This window comes from Colletotrichum truncatum (assembly GCF_014235925.2).
Source record: "Colletotrichum truncatum strain CMES1059 chromosome Unknown Contig_0011, whole genome shotgun sequence".
In the NCBI taxonomy this organism is placed as follows: Eukaryota; Fungi; Ascomycota; class Sordariomycetes; order Glomerellales; family Glomerellaceae; genus Colletotrichum; species Colletotrichum truncatum.
This window is the reverse complement of record NW_027222408.1, coordinates 391,334-406,346: the sequence shown is the minus strand read 5'-3', so window position 1 is coordinate 406,346 and position 15,013 is coordinate 391,334. Positions and strand designations below refer to the sequence as shown.

General features: G+C 54.0%; 4 protein-coding genes across 4 annotated transcripts; 2 read left to right on the top strand and 2 right to left on the bottom strand.

The window, feature by feature from the left end:
* Positions 1 to 2,872: 2,872 nt before the first annotated feature.
* Positions 2,873 to 4,226, top strand: CTRU02_214451 (NADPH2:quinone reductase; the record flags this gene model as incomplete). Its single annotated transcript, XM_036730359.1, has 2 exons — positions 2,873 to 3,847; positions 3,972 to 4,226. 2 exons carry the CDS (start codon positions 2,873 to 2,875, stop codon positions 4,224 to 4,226), a joined length of 1,230 nt encoding a protein of 409 aa, XP_036577815.1.
* A 322-nt stretch (positions 4,227 to 4,548) lies between these two features.
* CTRU02_214450 (udp-glucose 4-epimerase) lies at positions 4,549 to 5,927 on the bottom strand (the record flags this gene model as incomplete). Its single annotated transcript, XM_036730358.1, has 4 exons — positions 4,549 to 4,952; positions 5,002 to 5,452; positions 5,509 to 5,743; positions 5,899 to 5,927. The coding sequence occupies 4 exons, from the start codon at positions 5,925 to 5,927 to the stop codon at positions 4,549 to 4,551; spliced, it is 1,119 nt and encodes a 372-aa protein (XP_036577814.1).
* A 2,368-nt stretch (positions 5,928 to 8,295) lies between these two features.
* Positions 8,296 to 11,926, top strand: CTRU02_214449 (spindle pole body-associated protein sad1; the record flags this gene model as incomplete). The annotated part of the gene is made up of 2 exons (XM_036730357.1): positions 8,296 to 8,746; positions 8,823 to 11,926. 2 exons carry the CDS (start codon positions 8,296 to 8,298, stop codon positions 11,924 to 11,926), a joined length of 3,555 nt encoding a protein of 1,184 aa, XP_036577813.1.
* Positions 11,927 to 12,311: 385 nt separating this feature from the next.
* Positions 12,312 to 14,797, bottom strand: CTRU02_214448 (ATP-dependent RNA helicase dbp4; the record flags this gene model as incomplete). The annotated part of the gene is made up of 2 exons (XM_036730356.1): positions 12,312 to 14,588; positions 14,675 to 14,797. 2 exons carry the CDS (start codon positions 14,795 to 14,797, stop codon positions 12,312 to 12,314), a joined length of 2,400 nt encoding a protein of 799 aa, XP_036577812.1.
* Positions 14,798 to 15,013: the final 216 nt, after the last annotated feature.

Below are 15,013 nucleotides of genomic sequence, written 5' to 3'. Positions count from 1 at the left end.
TAGTCAATGGAATAGTCAGTCAGCGGAAAAGACGGCCTATGATCCGGTGGCAACCGGTGGGCTGCGTTGGCTTCGATGGCATGAACAGAAGTTGAAAGCAAGCATCCAGGATCGACGACTAGCTCGACAAGTGACGGGTAGGAAAACCCATGGGAAGGGTGAGGGCTAAGAAAGGAGATAAAAAAAAAAAAAAAAAGGGACGTTGAATGGTTGGATGGGTCCGCGTCGTCGTCGCAGCGTCTGGTGGCTTCTGGTTCGTTGCGGACCTTCAGCTCAGAGCTAAAGTAGCCACCCAGGGTGGGAAGGGCCAGACGGGATGGGACAGCGCAGCCAAACAGCACCCGCAGAGTTTCCCCAGCAAAAAGAGTCCAAGGTGTCCAATTGCAGTGGTGGGAGAACAAAGAGGGAAGAGGAGCGAAGCCAACTTTAGGAGAGAGTGCGGCGGAAAAAAAAAAGAGACGTGGATTCGGTACCGGTGGCCCTGTGGCGACAATGCGTCGCGTTTCAGTAGAGTGGATCCCAGTGTATTTCGTCTGTTCGTCCCTCCAGCATCTATCTTGGCCCGCCTGTGGTTCCCCCCCTAAGTACTACGGTATGGTCCCCCTACCACAGTATACCGCAGTGCCGTGGTACCGTAGTACCGTGACCGTAAGTACACGACGAGGGTTATAGTATAGATCGCGTTGGTGCCGCGCCACTGCCGTCCAGGGGTGCTGGTCTGTTGCTGGATCCGACTAGGGGTTTGAATTGAAGATGGATTTAAAGGTCAGACGACGGGGGGGATTGTGCCATGACGTCGCTGTAGGCGTCGGTCTTGGTGGTCTTGTCATGAAGTTACTTCAGAGCAAGGCGTCATGAGAAACATGGAAGCTGAAGCTTTGCGGGAAAAATGATCCAGGAACATGCTTTTTATGGGTGGAGATGATTGACCGCTAGAATCGGTCATGAGGAGGAGAACCAGAAAGGAAGGCAAGTAGTCAAAGGTAGTTCAATGCAATAGGCCGTGAGATGGCCAGCTATTCCTCGTTTAAGCTTGTAAGAGGCGTTGGATGCCACAGGGCATACGCGGACATTTTGACGATCCTTGACAGCCGACAGGTGGAGAGAGAATACGTCTGGAAAGCGGCACGGAAGTCGTATGGAAGCACTCTGCCGTGATTGACAAGCGAATCTACCGGTATTCTATATCGTTTCTTCTTTTTCTTTCTTCTTTTTCTTCTTCTTCAACAGACGAAACATGTAATATCCAAATTCCTGTCTTTATGATTGGCGGATACGCAGTCGTCCCGTCTCTGGCTGCAATTCTATCGCACCGAGGTGCTTCTATGGATGACATGGAAAAAGGGCCAGAACGCCCTAAAAAAGCTTCACCAAGGCTAGACTAGCCACCAAGTGGTTCCAGGATTGTGACCTTGGAATTTTTAGATTTTGGACTCTGGGGTTTATGGAAAGAGGACCGGGAAACGAGATATTTTTCGGGGCACCGAAGTGAGGAAATGGAGAATATTGGGGGAATATTGGCCGGGTACGAGAAGGAGCCATGGCACCCCTAGCTCTTTTCCCCCTTTCCCCATTGGGCATTCAATAACGGTGATTGGTCATGGACAGAAGACAGTACGTACCGCAAGGCACACTTTGAGCAAGTGCGTTCTTTTGATTCTTGCCCGGGCTCAACGGCGAACCTGCCAAACCATCGGTCCCGTCCACCCTCGTTACGTGGCCGACGCCCATCAACTATGGCCGCCACCAGGGAGCTCTTGCTCTACAGGTACAAACTTCTGGCCATATGCAAAACACGCAAGTCCGGGCGCGTTCCCCAATCCAATCATTGCTCTTGCCCCAAAAGCCAAGATTGCCGAGCCTCAATCGAAGACGCCATCCATTGCGACGGATCTTGTTCGCTGACTAGCCCTTTCACTATGTACACACAACTTTACACATCATGCCCATAGGAACGTCTCCAAGATATTATACCAGCTGCAGAAAGGAAATCCTGACACCCACTATCTGGGGACCCCGCTACGGAAAACCTCCCGAGCAATTGACGATCATCCGGCCGCCCCGATCGCCATTGACTGATGCGCTGTCCTTCTCTCTCTATTTGAGTGTCGGTAACTGACTAGCCTTGGCTCCATTCTTTCTCGCCCTGAACTCTCTCAAGAGGGAACATGCTGGTTCCCTCACTCAACCGTGTGTCTACAGTAGTAGCCCACGACACACCAAAAGAAGCTTCCGACAGACATGGTGGCTCTTGGGTTTGCCCTACAGAGAGCGTCAAGCACTTCATGATTCGATTGCCATTCCTGGGCAGCTTGCAACCGCTGCGACCATCGGTTCCTGCCAAGAGGAATTCAGTAACTAAACACTATCAGATTTATTCATCCAATGCATGGGCAAGCATTAATCTGCCTCCCATACTAAACAATTCATACACTAACAACACTCGACAAAACAAAAACCATTTCATTATTAAAGCTACTGGCCTTAGCTTCTCTGCTATTGTGTTGCATAATCAAACATATCAAAATGACGTTTTGACACTCTCACCAGAAACCCCCCACAATACCAACACACCAAAAGAGCCAAGATGTAGCCCCGCGTTGTCCATTTATCAGCACCGCTCCGGCTCCGGCCCCCCAATGCCGAAACTGAAACCCGCCTACACTGTTGGTCTTCCCGACACACTCCATTCTCAATAACACTCGACCCCTCACTCACCTTCAGAGTCGTGTGCTTTCGCTTACTAAATGTCTTTCGCTCTCTTGCCCTGCCGTATCGGAAAGCCAATTCACATCCATTGTGCAGCCCAAACGCGTCAAGAGGCGCGCGCCAGAAACCATAACCCCGCTTAATTGCACCACCTGAGCCCCCAATGTCCCAGTTCCTCGCCCCGAGATACCCCTCCTCCTTATCGTCGTCCATCCACAAGCTGTTTCTCCCGAGAATATTCACATCTCAGCTTTGTAATCAATCTCTCACGACCGCTCAGTGCCGCCGCAGTATTAAACCCGTTGTTGCTTCGCCAATTCCAGCCAAAGGACAGTCTCGTGCTTTCCGTACATCCCCCGTGCCGTCCATCGACCTCTCACCAGCCCCGCACTTCACAATGGCCTCTTCCCTCCCCACCATCATGAACGGTGTCCAGATCCCCCGTACCGGCGGCGTCGAGGTCCTCGAGTACCACACCGACCTGCCCGTGCCCGCCCTCTCCGAGGGCCACGTCCTTGTGCGGAACGAGTACGCCGGCATCAACTATATCGACACCTACTTCCGTACAGGTCTGTACAAGGGTCCCCTCCCCAACATTCTCGGCCGCGAGGGCGCCGGCACCGTCGTCGCCGCTCACCCCTCAGTCTCCGGTTTCCAACCCGGTGATCGCGTGGTCTACATGGGCTCCTTCGGCTCCTACGCCACCTACTCCGCCGTCACAGCCGACAACCTGCAGCGCATCCCAGACGGCGTGTCCACCGACCAGGCCGCTGCCGCCCTGCTCCAGGGCCTGACGGCGTGGACTTTTGTCCGCGAGGCCGGTGTCGTGCAAAAGGGCGAATGGGTCCTGGTGCACGCGGCCGCGGGCGGCGTCGGCCTTCTGCTCGTCCAGATGCTCCGCGCCGTCGGCGCAAAGGTCATCGGCACCACCAGCAGCGACGAGAAGTGCGAGTTGGCGCGCAAGAACGGCGCCGAGTGGATCGTCAACTCCAAGTCGCAGAACCTCGTCGAGGAGGTCAAGAAGATCACCGGCGGCCACGGCGTCGACGTCATCTTTGACGGCGTCGGAAAGGCCACTTTCGATAGCGACCTGGAGATGGCGGCGCGCAAGGGCCGTCTGGTCATCTTTGGTAACGCGGTATGTTGTCCCGGTCCCCCCCTCCCCCCCCCCCCCCCCCCCCCCCCCCCTTTTTTTTTTTTTTACTTCCTTCTCATAAGAAATGACCCCAGGTGGTGCCGCATCAACTAACGCCCAAACGCAGTCGGGCGCCGTGCCACCCTTTGACATCCTCAAGCTCGGCCCCAAGAACCTCAAGGTCATGAGGCCCATCGTGAACGGCTACGTCGCGACGAGGGACGAGCTGGAAAAGTACACCTCGGAGCTGTTTGAGATGATCACCTCGGGCAAGCTCCACGTCGCCATCCACAACGCTTACCCGCTCAGCGAGGTCAAGACGGCGCACACGGACCTCGAGAGCCGCAAAACTACCGGCAAGCTCCTGCTCAAGATTGATTGACTTAATGCACATATTTGATCATATATACATAGTTAAAAAAAAATCAATCAAGCAAAATTACACGCGTAAATCATAGAAACGCTAGCAGGTCATCTCAAACTTTTGATATCTTCAAACTTTTTTTTCTTTTTCTTTCATTAAAATTCTATATATGATCAACGTCGTATCGTAGCTGTCGCTTGGAATAGCACTAATTCTAACATGTCTATGATGTGCAATATGGAAATGGTCCAGCATCTATGCGCAATTGGGCTGATCTTCAGGTGTGCTTATTCTTTCACACACCCACACACACACACTCTGTCTCTCTCCTCGTCCCCATCTATGAGCTGGTGCTCTTGATGTTGGCCAACAGCTCAGCAGGGGGGTCCTGGCGGTAACCCTTGGGGTTGTTGCTGACCCAGCGCCACAAGTCTTCGCAAGCCTTCTCCATCGTCAACTCAGTCTTCCAGTTGAGCTCCTTGTTGGCCAGCGAGGGGTTGGCAGTAAGGTCCAGAACGTCACCCTGGCGTCTGGGCACGACCTCGTAGGGGAGGTCGCGGCCGACGACGTGGCTGAAAGCCTTGATCATCTCGAACACGGTGCTACCGCGGCCGGAGCCCAGGTTCCACGCCTTCACACCGGGCTTGTTCTCGCGGAGGTAGTTAAGGGCGACAAGGTGGCCCTTGGCCAGGTCGACGACGTGGATGTAGTCGCGGATGGCGGTACCATCTCTCGAGGAGTAGTCTGCTTGCGTCAGTAGGTTGTTAAGCAGGTTTGCAGCTAGTTTACATACCGTCACCGAAGACGAGGAGCTTCTCACGCTCGCCGGTAGCGACCTTGCCGAGAAGGGGAAGCAGGTTGTAGGGGACGCCCTGGGGGTCCTCGCCCATGATTCCAGAGGGGTGAGCACCGCAGGGGTTGAAGTATCTCAGAAGGGCACCGTTGAAGTGCTCAAACGGCTTGCCGGCCTTCTTCAGCTTGTTACGCTCGGCCTGGATGTGGTCGGTGATGATCTGCTCGACGAAAGCCTTGGTGTGACCATAGGTGTTGGTGGGGCCAATAGGGCAAGTCTCGGGAATGGGAATCATGTTGGGGAAGCGGGTAGCATCGCCGTAGACGGTAGCGGAGGAGGAGAAGACAATGTTGGGGACATTGTTGTCGGTCATGGCCTGAAGAAGAGCGACAGTGCCGCCGACGTTGACACGGTAGTACTCGAGAGGAATCTCGCCAGACTCGCCAACGGCCTGCAATCTGGTATTAGTCCTTTGCGCCCCTTTCAACCTGGGCATGGAAGACTTGCCTTGAGCGCGGCGAAGTGGATGACGCTGTCGATCTCGGGGTGCTTCTTGAAGACCTCGTCGAGGCCAGCCTGGTCGGTGACGTCGACCTGGTAGAAGTGGGGTCGCTTGCCGCTGAGGAGCTCGATGCGGTCGACAGCGACCTTGGAGGAGTTGTAGAGGCTGTCGACAATAACCACATCGTATCCGTGCTCAAGCAGGGCGAGAGTGGTGAAAGAGCCAATGTAGCCGGTGCCACTGCAAGCCACGGGAATGTGCGATTAGCCTTTCGCCTCGTTTTCCTAGCTTTGCGCCAACAATGCGACAGCAACTTAGAGAATCACTTGTGGAAGCCTCCCGCAAGTTGTCGCACGATCCGAAAGCGTACAGGGTGGAGAGGTAGAATAACTTACCCGGTGACCAAGACAGTTCCAATCGCCATGGTGAAGAAAATTTGTTGGCGCTGATCGCAACTAGATGCGGTGAGGGGTTGATTTGGAGAGAAAGAGAGAGCCTAAAGTCAGCAGATGGCGGGGGAACTTGTGTTGCCAAGTTCCGTGGGGGTATCAGACAGTTGTCAAGTCAAAGGTCGAGCAAGTCCAAACTTCTTTTAAAAGGAAAAAAGGAAGGATGGGGCAGCTTGATATAAAAAGCTAGGAGATGGAGGCTGAGCGACGGTCACAATAATAATAACAATCCGCTCGTCTTTCTGTAACGTTTCGCTGGTCGATGGATGTGGGAGAGAAATTGGCTCGGCCTTTTACGACACCTTGGTGACTTTGGACTGACGGTCCCAATAGCCAATCTAGATGCGCCAAATGTGGACGATGGCGGGGTCTGGCAGCGGGGGTGGCACCAATTTGCAGCGTCGTGGCTGGCTGCGGAGCCAGTAATTTCTTCTTAAGCCTCAAACGGCGCACTTGAAACCTGTAACGACCGGGGATGGCGGTGCCGTGGATTCTGATCTTCAGTATTGAGGACGGCCCGACAGGGTCTTGTCGTCTGTTGTTTGCCAACTTTCACGTGGGTGGGTTGATACGCTTGAAGCGCTAACGATGAACTGGGCGAACCACTCCTCCTTTCCGACCCCAAAGTTGACTGACTTTGGTGTAAACGCTCGTTTGGAGGACAAATCGAATGACTCCTCAGAGAAGACTATCATGATTGTGCACTTTCGGTGGAGTGTTCGTAACCGGAACTCCCGTATTGTTTGCCGTTGCTGCCTGTCACTGCCGGCTATTGATAGAGCTAAGGCAAGTAGAACAGGGTTACCCAAATACGAAAACTGCGCATATTCCCCGCCGCCATATTCTTCAGCTCTTGTGCGGGTTCACCCTGCCTTTCCGGAACTTGGGCTGAGCTGCCAGCCAATAAGCCAGTTCTCAGTCGACACGGATCATCGACGTCAGGGACCAAAGCTCGAGACTAAGCTCGGGCGAGGTCTGGTATCAATGCTACCTGCATCATAAAGGCGAGGCGACCGCATTCTTGCGACTCAGTCGTCTGTGGGCTGGCGCATTGTAATGTCGCCCCGAGTTTGCGCGAATTCGTTAACATGATGGAGATGTCGGTGGCATTTCCAAGACTGACCGTGCTAGGATGGGCCGACAACAGCGAGGTGGGACAGTGAGAAAAGGATTCGTCAGTGACGTACTAGGTCGAATTCGCGCAAGACCCTTTGGCTTCCATTTCGTTCTTACGTAAACACCTTTTGCCTGAGGTTGTCAAAGGGCGCGAATCGTTCACGTGATAAAAGCTCAAATTCCTGATTAGCTAAGGTTCAAGCTTATGTAAGACACAGACCTGCGCGGCGCGTAAAGCTGTCCGACCCGGGGCCACCGCCAACCTTAAGCGCGTGGGCAACGGACACGCTGCAGGGGTCCGTGCCTCATTGGCAATCGATTCCGGTGGCGGGCGGCCGTCGCGAAAACATTCCAGAGTGAAGCTCCAAGGTGAACTTTTCAAGCTCACACAAAGACTCGACGACCCTTCGAGACGCCCCTTGCCTTGCCTCATCGCTGTCGCATGAATCGCCTTATTCGATCAACATTTCATTGACCCGTGGAAAGCGAAACGGTAGCAACATTCCTTCCTCCAAAGGTTGTACCTCCCACCACACACCGCGGCGCGTGCGCGACTTGCCAGGGAAAGATGGTCATTACGGCCAGGGACTGCTCCTGCTTTCTTTGTTGACACCCGCCTCCCTCCCTTCCCGATCCGGCGGGTCTTGAGTCTGGAATAGCTTCACTTTTCCATTGTTGGTACCATTAAAATACCAAAAACAGCTCTCTGCAGTTTTGACAAAGGCTTCTTCTATCACTTATCCACCTCGCAACAATCCCTTACCATTTTCCTTTGGTGGCCCTCTCCCTTGTTGCCGACCAGAGAATTCATGGAAGTCTATGCGTTGTTGATGAGATACAAGCTTCATACTGCAGCTTGAGCTATTATCTTTACTGCGGACAAGCAAGCCCATTACCGCTGTGCATGTTCTTTGCGCCAGATAATAATGTGAGTTGCTCCTTCCCTCGTACCTCTGTTCATGAGCTCTTTCTTCATTACTGTCTCTCATGGTTTACTTCTTCTTTTCAACTTCTTCCTTCTCTCATATCCTTTTTCACCAACATTGAACTTTCCGCTTTCTTTTTCACCTTTCTTTTTCTTATCGCGCTACACATTGTCAACTCTATTCATCATTTACCCTCTCACTCATCGCTCTCAACAGCTGGGTGTTTCTCTCATTGCAATCGCCCCGACAACTATATCCACTAATCCCCGATATAGACATATCCCTTTCGCGTTAGGCTAAAATGCCTCCGAAAAGAAAACCTCGTCGAGATGAGGATGAATTGCAGTCTATCCGTGGCACTGCTGCCATCACCAAAGACCTCCCGTCCTTGCCTTCCCGCTTCGACACATCGTACGGTTCGGCGCCATCCACTATCCCGCGGAATAATAGGCGGGGTCAAGTTCGCAATATTCAAGACGCCGTCCAAGATGCCCTAAACGACGATGACAGCGAGGATGATCAGGATGATCGCGACTCGAGAATCAAATCCAATCTCGGTATTAAACCGAAGCCTCACCGCCGATTCCAGCCAGAGCTGGAGCCGGAGCCGGAACCGGAACCAGAACCGGACGTTCAGCCAGACTTCGGGCCCGAATTTGATTCGGATTCTGAATCACCTCCACCAAGGGACTCAACCCCAGAACTACCTAGAGCTCATAACTCACCCCAGCGGAGCAGTCCCCTTAGAACTGGTAAGTTCTGCCACGTGCGGGCCATTCCGGTTTCGCCTTGTCGCAGTCTCACATCCCTTACTAAAGTCCTACTTAGCCCCAACGGTTGAATCTGTTTCATTCCAAGCAGATCTTTCGGTTGGTACGCGCCGTAGTAAAAGGCTCTTGCCCGGTGCCGCCCCTCCCAAAGGTTCCGATCTTCCGCCACCAGGCCCGACAACAGGGAGAGCCAGTAGAGACAGCTCGGAAGGTGCGGCTTCTATGTTAGCTCCCAAAAGTACATGGCGCAATTCAGGCGCGCCTACAAGCGACAGCCATTTCCCACCTGCCAGCCAAGGATCAGTTTTTCATCGCGCCCTTGCCGAAGGGACGGATCGCTTTGCCACGAGGCGACTTGGGTCAGAAGATCCAGCGCCCACGCCAGATTCTGTGCGAACTTTCGGCCAAGAAAGCTCGCTGTTCGGGGATGCGACTATTGCTTCGCTTTCATCCAAGTCTCTTTCTTCCGTCGATGATAATCCGGTCCCTACGATTGAAGAAGATTCACCTGTGGAGGCTGAAGAGGACAACGTTTTTGCCTTGAAAAGCCCCTCAAAGCGTTTACTACGCCCCCCAAAGCACAACCCGCCCATGGCTCCGCGATCGTTCAACCGGCCTGACCAGCCGAAGGAACCTATTCGGTCGCCTGTCGTGGAGGTCGCCGACCGACCCGCTCCTGATGTCCGACCTCCTCACAACTCCTCCTTACCTTCAACTCCACCAGAGCCTCCCCGTACCCCTACCGGAGATCGGTTAAGGCCACAGAAACAGTCTCCTCAAGCTGCATCTCCAGCTCAACCAGCTGTTGTTCAAGTCGTGCCCGTTACAACAGATGCTTCCCTCCCTGCTCGTTCTCAGCGAGGTAGCAGTCTTCCTGCCGTCTCATCTACCTCTAGGTTACAATCAACTCGAGCAATGAGCACCATGCCTGATATAAGGACACATGCTGAGGAGCCTTCCAATGTCAATCGTAATCTGTTTCACCAGTCACCAGCTCGATCTAGCCCCAGTCCGTTTCGGCCCGGTCCAGCACGCCAGCCTGTATTTGCCAGCCCCCGGGCCGCTCATTCTCGGCCGACAGTACAGCCCCCTTTCCGCGAAACATCGCCACCTCGTACTCGCGCTGAGCCGCGTATCACCGAGTTCCGTAGCAATACGCACAAACAGGATCGTTACGCAACAGGGCAAAAGCAGGGTGGGTTGTTTACCCGTGACATGCGAGAAAAGGTAGAGTTGGAACGTCAACAGGATGAGGCAGAGCAGCAGGCTCTCCGGAGCGTGCGCAAAGCACGTCTTCAAGCGTGGCCTCGAGTGTACAAGAATCTTTACACATGGACAAATACGGCACGTCCCGACACACCGGAATCAGATGTTTCTCTGAACGGATCAGAACCACGGCCGAGGAGGCTGCCGCGTCAGGTCCCTATGAAGCAATTTCCCTGGGGATCATGGATACTATTCACGCTTGCCGATACGTTCGCAGACATACTCAGCTTCATTTTCTCGCCTGAAGCTTGGCTTATCAGAGCAGTTTTCGGCCTCGCGCTTGCGTCTTTCATTGGTTGGACAATCTTCTCAGGGCTCTCCTCGGTTCCCGCCCTAGGCCTCGGTGGTCTTCAATGGTACGGCTTTTCAGATATTGCCCATAATTTAGGTCAATTCATGCCATTGTGGATGACGCGGCCGTCAACCATGTTCAGTGATGAGGATACGAGGGAGTATTTACGACGACAGCGTGATCACGAGTACGAAATCACGAAGTTGATGACATCCGCCAAGCTCCACGAAGGCTCGCTCTCCAGGCTGCAACAGATTATACCTAAAGTTGTTCACATGGATCTTGATAAGCATGGCCAGCCTGTGGTATCACAAGATTTTTATCACGCTTTGAGGGACTTGATGAAGAGCGATGCTGAGGTTCTAACTCTGGACAGAGGTCATGGCGGTTATCACTTCATATCTGACGAGCATTGGCGAGCAATCAAAGATAGACTCAAGAAAGATTCGGTCTACCAAAATGCGGCAACACCACCCAAGCCGGGTCTTTCAACTACCGACGTTGAGGGTATCGTCAAAAACAGCTTTTCCAACTCTTGGGAGAAGTGGCTAAAAAGCAACAATATGCAGGTGGCCAAAATCCTGGAACCTGCTTTTGGCACCTCAATTCCCGACAAAATCGAGAAGGACTTGGAAGCCAAGCTTGAGAAGTATGTCAAAGATCTATATAAGGAAAAAGGCACCAAAGATGTCGTCGTCACGCGGGAGGAATTCATTAGACACCTCAAGGGAGAGTTTGCCGCCCATCGGAACGAAGTCAAGGCTGAAGCCCAAGAGTTACAGAAGAAGCTTGAGGAATATATCAGCCAGTCGGTCGACCTTGCCATGAGCAAAGCTCCGCCAAGTGGCGTATCTCGTACCGAGATGGTTCACATCGTCGACGAGATGATTCGCCAGGCCATCGCAAATGCTGGACTGGAAGCCCTGGCAAAGGGCAAGATTGGAGCGAACTGGATCTCGGAGCTCCGCCGGCAAGTCAACTATCTCACTATTGGCAACGGCGTGGTCATTGACCCTGATCATACTTCTCCGGATTACCAACCCTCTATAAAGGGCAAGATTGGTTCTCCTGCCTGGTTAGCGAGTACCAAGCGGAGCCCATACGTCTTGGGAGCAGTGAAAACTCTATTGCGCTGGGAAGATGAAGGCGAGTGTTGGTGTGGTCAGACGACTGTAGACAAGCAAGGACAGTCGTTGGGCGTGTTCATCTCCTACCTGCTCAGCCACGAAATTATTCCTCGGCATGTCGTCGTTGAACACATCCTGCCCAGCGCTACATTAAATCCTGAAGCCCGACCAAAGGATATGGAAGTTTGGGCTTACATCGCCGAAGTTACTCTGCGCAGCCGCGTCGAAGATTTCTCTGCCAGCCACTTCCCGGCAGCCTCACGCCAAAAGTGGCTAAGCGATGGTTGGGTTAAGATCGGCCAATTCACATACGAGAGCAACGATGCGCTCGACGGAGTTCACGTACACCAGCTCAGCCCTGAATTGGTGAACCTTGGGGCTGCAACAGATCATATCATTCTCCGAGCAGTCAGTAACCACGGTGCTGACCACACATGTATTTACAGAGCTCGTCTCTTTGGAGACAGACAGGCTTGATCTCATGGAAGGCGTTGTTTTTTATTCATCGGGTTAGCCGCTCTTTTGGGTGAAAGAGGCCATTAGCGTGGGTTATGACTCTTCTTTTGCATTATGGGAAAACGGGATTAAAGCTTTTTGGCGTTGGGGGTTGGTGATACCCCTGGACTTCATCATGCAGTCCTTGAGACAAACAAACCAAGTATTTACCAAAATACGCGATTCTTCATGGTTTTGATGACATGGAATGATATACTTTAATTCTAACACTGGATCAAATCCCCTTACACGCATGAGACCGGCATCATTGGTGAAATATGAATGGCTGAACACGACACGAATATGTATAGGCAATGCTTGAATGACAAATTACTTTTCCTTAGGGTATCTACGTCTATCAGGGACATTAATTCAACAAGCCTGAAGCCAAGGCCTCGAGATCCTCGAGTGTCTCGGGCTCCCGGTCGATTTCGAGGACCTTGCCACCCTTCTTCGCCTTCTTCTTTTGCTCTCTCTCGTCGTCCGAGTCTTCCTGGAACCACTTCTTGGGCTTCTTCTTCGGCCTCTCGTCCTCCGACTCGCCGCCGCTCGAGTCCCCATCGCCGGCAATCGGCAGCGACCGCAGCAGCGCCAACGGATCCTCTCCGCCGTCTGCGCCGCCAACCCGCGGTCCCTCGACCAGCTGCGGCGCACCCTCCCCGCGCTCCTCGGCCTCGCGCTGCTTGCGCTTGAGCCGCTTCTCCCTCCTCTTGTCCTTGGCGAGCTGCTTGTCGTCGACATCGGCCTCCTTGACGCGCGCCGCCTCGCTCTCGACGAACTTCTGGCGGAGCTCCTCCGCCGGTCCCTCCTTGACGAAGTCGTCCTCGTTCTGCAGCTCGTAAATGGGATGGGCGTTGCCGTCATCGTCGAAGACGAGCTTCGTGCCGCGCTCCTTGAACTTGAGCATCTTCTTCTTGGATTGCAGCGCCTTCTCGCGACGCTTCGAGTCGACGATGAATTCCTGGCCGCCGTAAGAGATGACCTTGGCCTTGGCCCCGGGCGCCGTCTTGGACTCCTCGTCGAGTTCGTCGTCGCCGAGGACGCGCTTGACCGTGAGGAAGTCGTCCTCCTCTTCGTCGCCGTTGACCGCGGGGCCGTCGACCTCGCCGTTCGCGACGAGCTTGGTGTAATGGCCTGAGAGGACGTCCTGGTTGGTTCGCTCGAACATGCGGTCGTACTTTGTGCGCACCTCGTTCTTCTTGGGCTTCTTGGGCGCGTCCGAATCCGAGTCCGAGTCCTCGCCGCTGGACATACCTGCCCTCGGCGCGTTCTTGAGCTTCTTGACGTCGCCGCCCTTTTGAAACTTGATCTGCGGCGCACCGGGAAGACCGAAGCTGGAAGCAAAGGAATCGAGGTCGAGCTTGTCGAATTTGAATACCTCCTTGTCCTTTTGCAGGTACACTGACCGGGTGTAACTGATGAAGGCCTTTTGGCCGAGGTACTTGAGGTCCGGGTTCTGGAAACACATGCTTTGCAGCTGGTTCTTGATGCTCTTCTTCTTGTTCTCCTTGACTGTGATTTTCTGGATGGGGACCTTCTTCGCTTCGAGGCGCTTCAGCATGCCCTTCTCCTCGCTCGGGTCGAGGAACAGCACTGCCTTTCCTTCCCGCTCGTATCTTGCCGTACGGCCGACTCGGTGAATGTAGGTGTCCGCGTCTTCGGGGCAGTCGACCTGGACGACCCAGTCGACGGCGGGGAAATCAACACCTCGCGCAACGACATCGGTCGCAAAGAGACAGGAGTGGTTCGCCTCGGCGAAGCGCTTTGTGATCTCCATTCGCTGAAGCTGTTTCTGTTTTCCGAGAAGATGCAGCAAGGGGATACCGGGCTGCAGGTGCCTGAAACTCTCGTACACGAACCGCACCTGCTTGCCCGAGGACAAGAAGACGATGATCTTGCTTCGCAGATTCGCCTTGATGAATCCATATAGTGTGTCGAGCTTTTCGTGGAGCGGGGTGACGATGTAGTGTTGCTGCAGGTTCTTTGGTGTAGACTCCTCGTGCACGGAGACGTATTCCGGGTCTTTCAGGCTCAAACGCGCAAGGTCGGAAACCTTCTTGCTCTGGGTCGCGCTGAAAAGCAGAGTCTGTCTAGTCGTAGGGAGATGCTCCACCAGCGCGTCGACGGCAGATTGGAAGCCCATGTCGAGAATGCGATCGGCCTCGTCAAGCACGAGGATCTGGAGGTTGTCAACGTCGAAGCCGGCCGTCTGGTCGAGGTGCTGCAGCATGCGACCGGGCGTGCAGACGAGAATGTTCATCTTGGACAGACGCTCCGCCTCCTCCTTCAGACTCTTACCACCTATAACGAGACCTGCGGAGAAGGCGTGGTTGCGGCCGACCTTGCGCAGAACGTCAAAGATCTGAGCCGCCAGCTCGCGCGTCGGGGAGATGATGAGAGCGCCGAGACCGTCAAACTCGGTCCAGCGCGCACGGTAGAGCTTCTCTAGCACGGGGATGATGAAGGCGAGCGTCTTGCCGCTGCCCGTCTTCGCAGCGCCGAGAATGTCATGGCCCTTGAGGGCGAGGGGCACGGCGCGAGATTGGATGTCGGTGAGGGTCTGGAAGTGGGATTTCTCGAGGCCAGTCGCGGTCGCTTCGCAGAGGGGGAGTTCGGAAAAGTTTTTCACTTCGCTCTTGAGGTCCTGGAGAGGAAGAAATACTGGTCAGTATGAAGTCTCGCATGACAGAGGACAATTGCACAGTGGACTGGCTGGTAGTGAAAACTTACAAAGTCGTTGACGGCCTTTTCGAGCTGTTCGATGCTCTGCAATTGCTGTTTCCTCTTCTCCAGCTTGGTATCCCTCTTCAGGGTCTTGGGTCGCTTCCCGGGTCCCTTCGTTGGAGGCGCCATCTCGTCTGCCAAGTAGCTCGCGGTGCTGGTTGCTGGTTTCCTTCGAAAGGTTTCTTTGGAGGCGGCGGGCTGGAAATTTTTTGGAATCGGGATACTATGGTGGAGAAAAAAGTTCGGCATTCGGCGTCAGCAGTCGCCGTGTGTGGGGCTTCCACCGAGCATCGTGCCACTTGTCACCAGCTGTCAAGGTTATATCAGAGACGAACATTGAGCTTT